The 4,284-nt window shown below is 49.5% G+C and overlaps 1 protein-coding gene across 1 annotated transcript; it reads right to left on the bottom strand.

Annotated features, from left to right (window-relative positions):
• Positions 1–355: 355 nt before the first annotated feature.
• LOC125532123 (laccase-19-like) lies at positions 356–2,503 on the bottom strand. The gene is made up of 2 exons (XM_048696287.1): positions 2,335–2,503; positions 356–2,238 (listed from the first exon to the last, which is right to left on the bottom strand). The coding sequence occupies exons 1-2, from the start codon at positions 2,437–2,439 to the stop codon at positions 580–582; spliced, it is 1,764 nt and encodes a 587-aa protein (XP_048552244.1). The 5' UTR covers positions 2,440–2,503; the 3' UTR covers positions 356–579.
• Between the last annotated feature and the right edge of the window lie 1,781 nt (positions 2,504–4,284).

Below are 4,284 nucleotides of genomic sequence, written 5' to 3'. Positions count from 1 at the left end.
GTGCCCCCCCCCCCCCCCCCCCCTCCCGGCCTCTGCATCGTTATGAGGCGCGTAATCATTCTTATTATTTATTGAGCAAAGTACATAACAAATCTAACCAAAGCCGAAATGTTACAAGATATGAAAAGTAAACAAATAGGGCTAAGTCGACTTCTTCTACAACAACACCTGTCATATTTAGTTATCCTTTTGGTTTGCAATATGATTTGGGACAGTAGGATTTAGATTAAACGACCCAAGGAGGTTTGAGTTTGACACACTTATTTCCGACACTGAATCCTCTAAATATAGGATAATGTTTGTGATATCAGCCAGTTCGTATATACTTCTCTTTAAAATGTAGGTTTGAGTTTGACACACTTATTTCTGACACTGAACCCTACTAGACAGACTTACAGTTCACACATTACAATGGGAAAATAAAATTACAAAATCCATATCAACTTTTTATGGTAAGAATCATCCTCAATACAATGAACAATGAATGCGTGCAGCTTCATTTGTTCTTATTTTGCACTAATAATAAATAAATTCAGGGCACAACTTCGGCACACACGTCCTTACCCAGATTAATTAGCTCTATGGCTGAGTGAAGCCATTGGCGCCACACCTCTTGAATTCTGGGGGCGGCGGGGGCAGGCTGGTCTCTGGGGTTGGCCCGTTTTCCACGATGAACGCCGTCGCCATGCCCATGATGATGTGGAACTCAAAGTGGCAGTGGAGGTACCACATCCCAGGGTTGTCGGTGACGAAGCGCACGGCGGCCCAGCCGGTCCTGGGCACCTGCACCGTGTTCCTCAGCGGTGGGTTGTGGTAGTTGAACTTCTTGGGGTCCGTCTTGGGGTTGTAGTTGCCCAGCCCCGTGGCGAGGACAAAGAAGTCGTAGCCATGGAGGTGCATGGGGTTGGAGTCACTCTGCAGCAGCGCCGTGCCCTGGAAGATGATCTCCACCGAGGTATTGTACCGGAACCTCCGTAGCTTGGTCGCCTTGAACGTCGGCTCGAGCGCCTTCTCCAGTGGCCCCGGCGGGATGAGGGAGCGATCAGTGTAGTTGTACGGGTGCGGCGGATGGTCGGGGAGGTCCTCCGTGTAGAGGCCACTTGTCCGGCCGTCGTAGTACCTCTCGAGGAGCGACGCGTTAGTCGGGTGGCGGAAGGACACGTTGTTCATGGTGGCCACCACGATGGTCTCTGGACTCCTCCCACGCTCGCATGTCTTGTTGGTGCCGCGGCAGATGGAGCCGAGGCCGAGCGTGAAGAAGAGGCGCTCATCGACGTGCATGGGAACGCGGTGGCGGTCTGGGTGGGCGAGGCCGGTGAGGTTGCTGTGGAAGTAGTAGGACGGCATGGTGTTGTGCTGGCTGGGCATGAGTGGCGTCGGCACCGGCAGCCCGTTGTTGTTATGGGAGGATCCGGCGTAGCGAACGAGGCCACGGGACACGAACCCCGGGATCTGCGGGTCAGGCTCCGGCGGCGGGTTTGGGAGCGCCACCATATGGTAGTGCGCGGGCGGGGCGTTAGCGGCCATGAGCACGTCGATGGCCTCCCCTGGCGCGACGGTCACCATGTCCGTCTTATACGGCGTCAGGTAGTACCCGTCGGCGCCCACCACCGTGAACGTGTGCCCAGCGACCTTGAAGTAGTACTCCGAAAAGAGCGCCGTGTTCACAATCCGCAGCAGGTATGTGTCCCCGCGCACCACGTCGAGGACGAAGCTCTCCTCCGGCTTGCCAGAGCAGTTGCTGAGGTCGCCGAGCTTACCGTTGATGGTCGCCGACAGCGGATTATCGTCAAAGTTACCATCATGCATCCTCCTGTCTAGCTCGGCGCCCCCCCACCACTCGCCGATGATGATGGGCACATCCTTGGCGGGCGTCGGGAACGGGTACCTTCCGCCCTTGGGGCGGATGATGAAGGCGCCGGCAACGGTGGCGCGGAGGCAGGTGACGTGGGCGTGCCACCATAGCGTGCCAACTTGGCCCGTGACGTTGAAGCTGTACATATGCTCGCCGCCGGGAGGGATGGGGCATTCGGTGACGAAGCCGGCGCCATCGGACCAGCAGCTCCTCATCTGCCGGACACCATGCCAGTGGATGGTGAGCCCGTGAGGGAGACGGTTGACGACGTGGACGACAACCGTGTCGCCGTCGGTGACGTCGATGGTGGGGCCTGGGAGCTGCCCATTCACCACGTAAATCTTGGTCGTGTTGCACAGGTGTGTCTGGTTCATCTCGTGCACCTGCACATCATTTGTCAAATACGTAACTGATTAGTCTAGTTAACCAATCAGGAGGTTAAAGATAGATAGTAAGTACTATATATTAATTATACTCACAACAAAGGTGTGTTCCACGACCGCCGCCTCACCACCGCCGGCCGCCGCCAGAGCCGCGAGGACAACGGCGCAGAACATGGTCGCCGCCATGGAGAACTTCTCCATGCTTGCTTGGTCTGCAAACTCAGTGCTATGGCGCTCTCGATCGGTAGTTAACTAGCTAGTTAAGTCGCTGCTCAATGGAAGGGTGGTTTGCTAAGCCTGTGGTGTGGCCTATTTATACACTCGAGGGATTAGGCGTCGGCATCCTACGGCCGTTTGCAATGGTTGACTTGACCAGGCTAATCAAACCAGGCGACATGAAACACCATGCATGTTGATATCATGGATCACGTACGCAAGCACAGTAGAGCACTCCTGCTACATATGCATGCATGGCTATTAGCTTAGCTAGGCCGGCTAGAGGCGAGGCTTCATGGAAAGACCGTGATGTGAAGGGAGGTTACAGTCTTACAGATTAGCATCATTCGCACGTACAATACTTTTTGTTGCGCCGGTAATTAAGAGGCCACCTAACCCTTCGCCTTCCGGGGTAATTAGTTTAGCACGACTTGTTAATCCAGAGAGAATGACAAGTCAATCGCGGCTATGGTAATTAAGCTAGAGCTTAGGCGACGAGACTTCCTAACCGGCGTGTGAGAAATTGCAGTGCGCACTGAGTTAACGCGGCATCAAAACAAGTTCACCACATCAAATCACGTACTCTCACCCTCTTCAAAAGGATGCTACAGTATATATTTTTTTATCTCAAAAGTCAAATAGTGCAAAGATTGATCAAATTTGTACAAAAAATGAAAAACTACCAACAACCACAATACCTGACACATATAATATAAAGAAATATTTTATTATATGTTTCTTGAATTAATCATTTATTTTATTATATAACCTGATATTATAGTTGTTTATAATTTTTTCCATATATAAATTTGATCGAACATTGCATCGCTTGACTTGGGACAAAATGTATAGGATTTTCATTTTAGAAATGGAGGGAGCGTACCACTTTTACGTAACCTAGTTAGGCGTCCATGAATGGGCATCAGCTGGCGAATTGGTCGGCTCGTAGTATTAAGAAACCAAAATAAATCCATTTCTTCAAACTACAATACTACTAGTAATATGCAAAGACTCTCTGCCCACTAACTTCTACCAATCCAGCATCGGTCAGAGCCTGACTTAGGATGTTTCATTGGTAACAGATGCTCCACGGCGGAGGAAGTTCCACGCTGCAGGCAAGGCGTAGCATTTTACTGACTTGGATATGTACAATTGGTAGCTCTTATTGTTACTTCAGCACTTCTGCAGCCTTGACTTATGATACATTATGTTTACAAAGTCCAAACCATCATATGTTTATATGTTTGCCGGTTAATTTTCAACTTTAACCTGGTAAAATATTACACCCTCCGATCATAATAAGTGCCGTGGTTTTAGTTCAAAACTAAAACCATAACACTTATTATTATTATGGATCGGAGTAACTAGTAATTAATCATAGCGGTCGACATGACCACCACCGGGTCATGCGTTATAAAGGGCAACATCGTTTGAAGATAAGATATGTGCAAATGAAAAGAACCATGCAGAAAGCACTCCCGTTTTCCCTGATGGACTTGACAGTACAACTGGTTCATTGACATGCTCACAAAGTAGGGGCGAATTCGTCAAACAATGGTTTCTCAAAAGGAAAAGAAAAATGTCAAAGCGATGGGTGTAACTGAACGGTCAGTAGTCAAAGTAATTAGTTGAAAATTCAACGGGACAAACAGGAATTTCAGATAGACTTCGCATCCGCTGTCGGGTATCTATTTTTCCTAAATTCTTGTTTTAATAGGTATTTATTTTTTTCAAGCCCTTACAGCCTTACCCTAATAGGGATTTTACCCCTCGAGTTAGCGGGTTGCAGTCCGGATTGCCATGTTGACGGCTGTGGCCTAAATTCTACGG

Source organism: Triticum urartu, unplaced genomic scaffold (genome assembly GCF_003073215.2).
Source record: "Triticum urartu cultivar G1812 unplaced genomic scaffold, Tu2.1 TuUngrouped_contig_9129, whole genome shotgun sequence".
Taxonomy (NCBI): domain Eukaryota; kingdom Viridiplantae; phylum Streptophyta; class Magnoliopsida; order Poales; family Poaceae; genus Triticum; species Triticum urartu.
The sequence above is the reverse complement of the archived record's forward strand: the minus strand, read 5'-3'. Positions and strand labels throughout refer to the sequence as shown.

Excerpts from the sequence above, each read along its gene's own strand:
- LOC125532123 (XM_048696287.1), bottom strand. The coding sequence starts at position 2,439 with ATGGAGAAGTTCTCCATGGCGGCGACCATGTTCTGCGCCGTTGTCCTC. Across the intron at positions 2,239-2,334 it reads TCGTGGAACACACCTTTGTT|GTGCACGAGATGAACCAGAC; the intron begins GTGAGTATAATT and ends AATGATGTGCAG.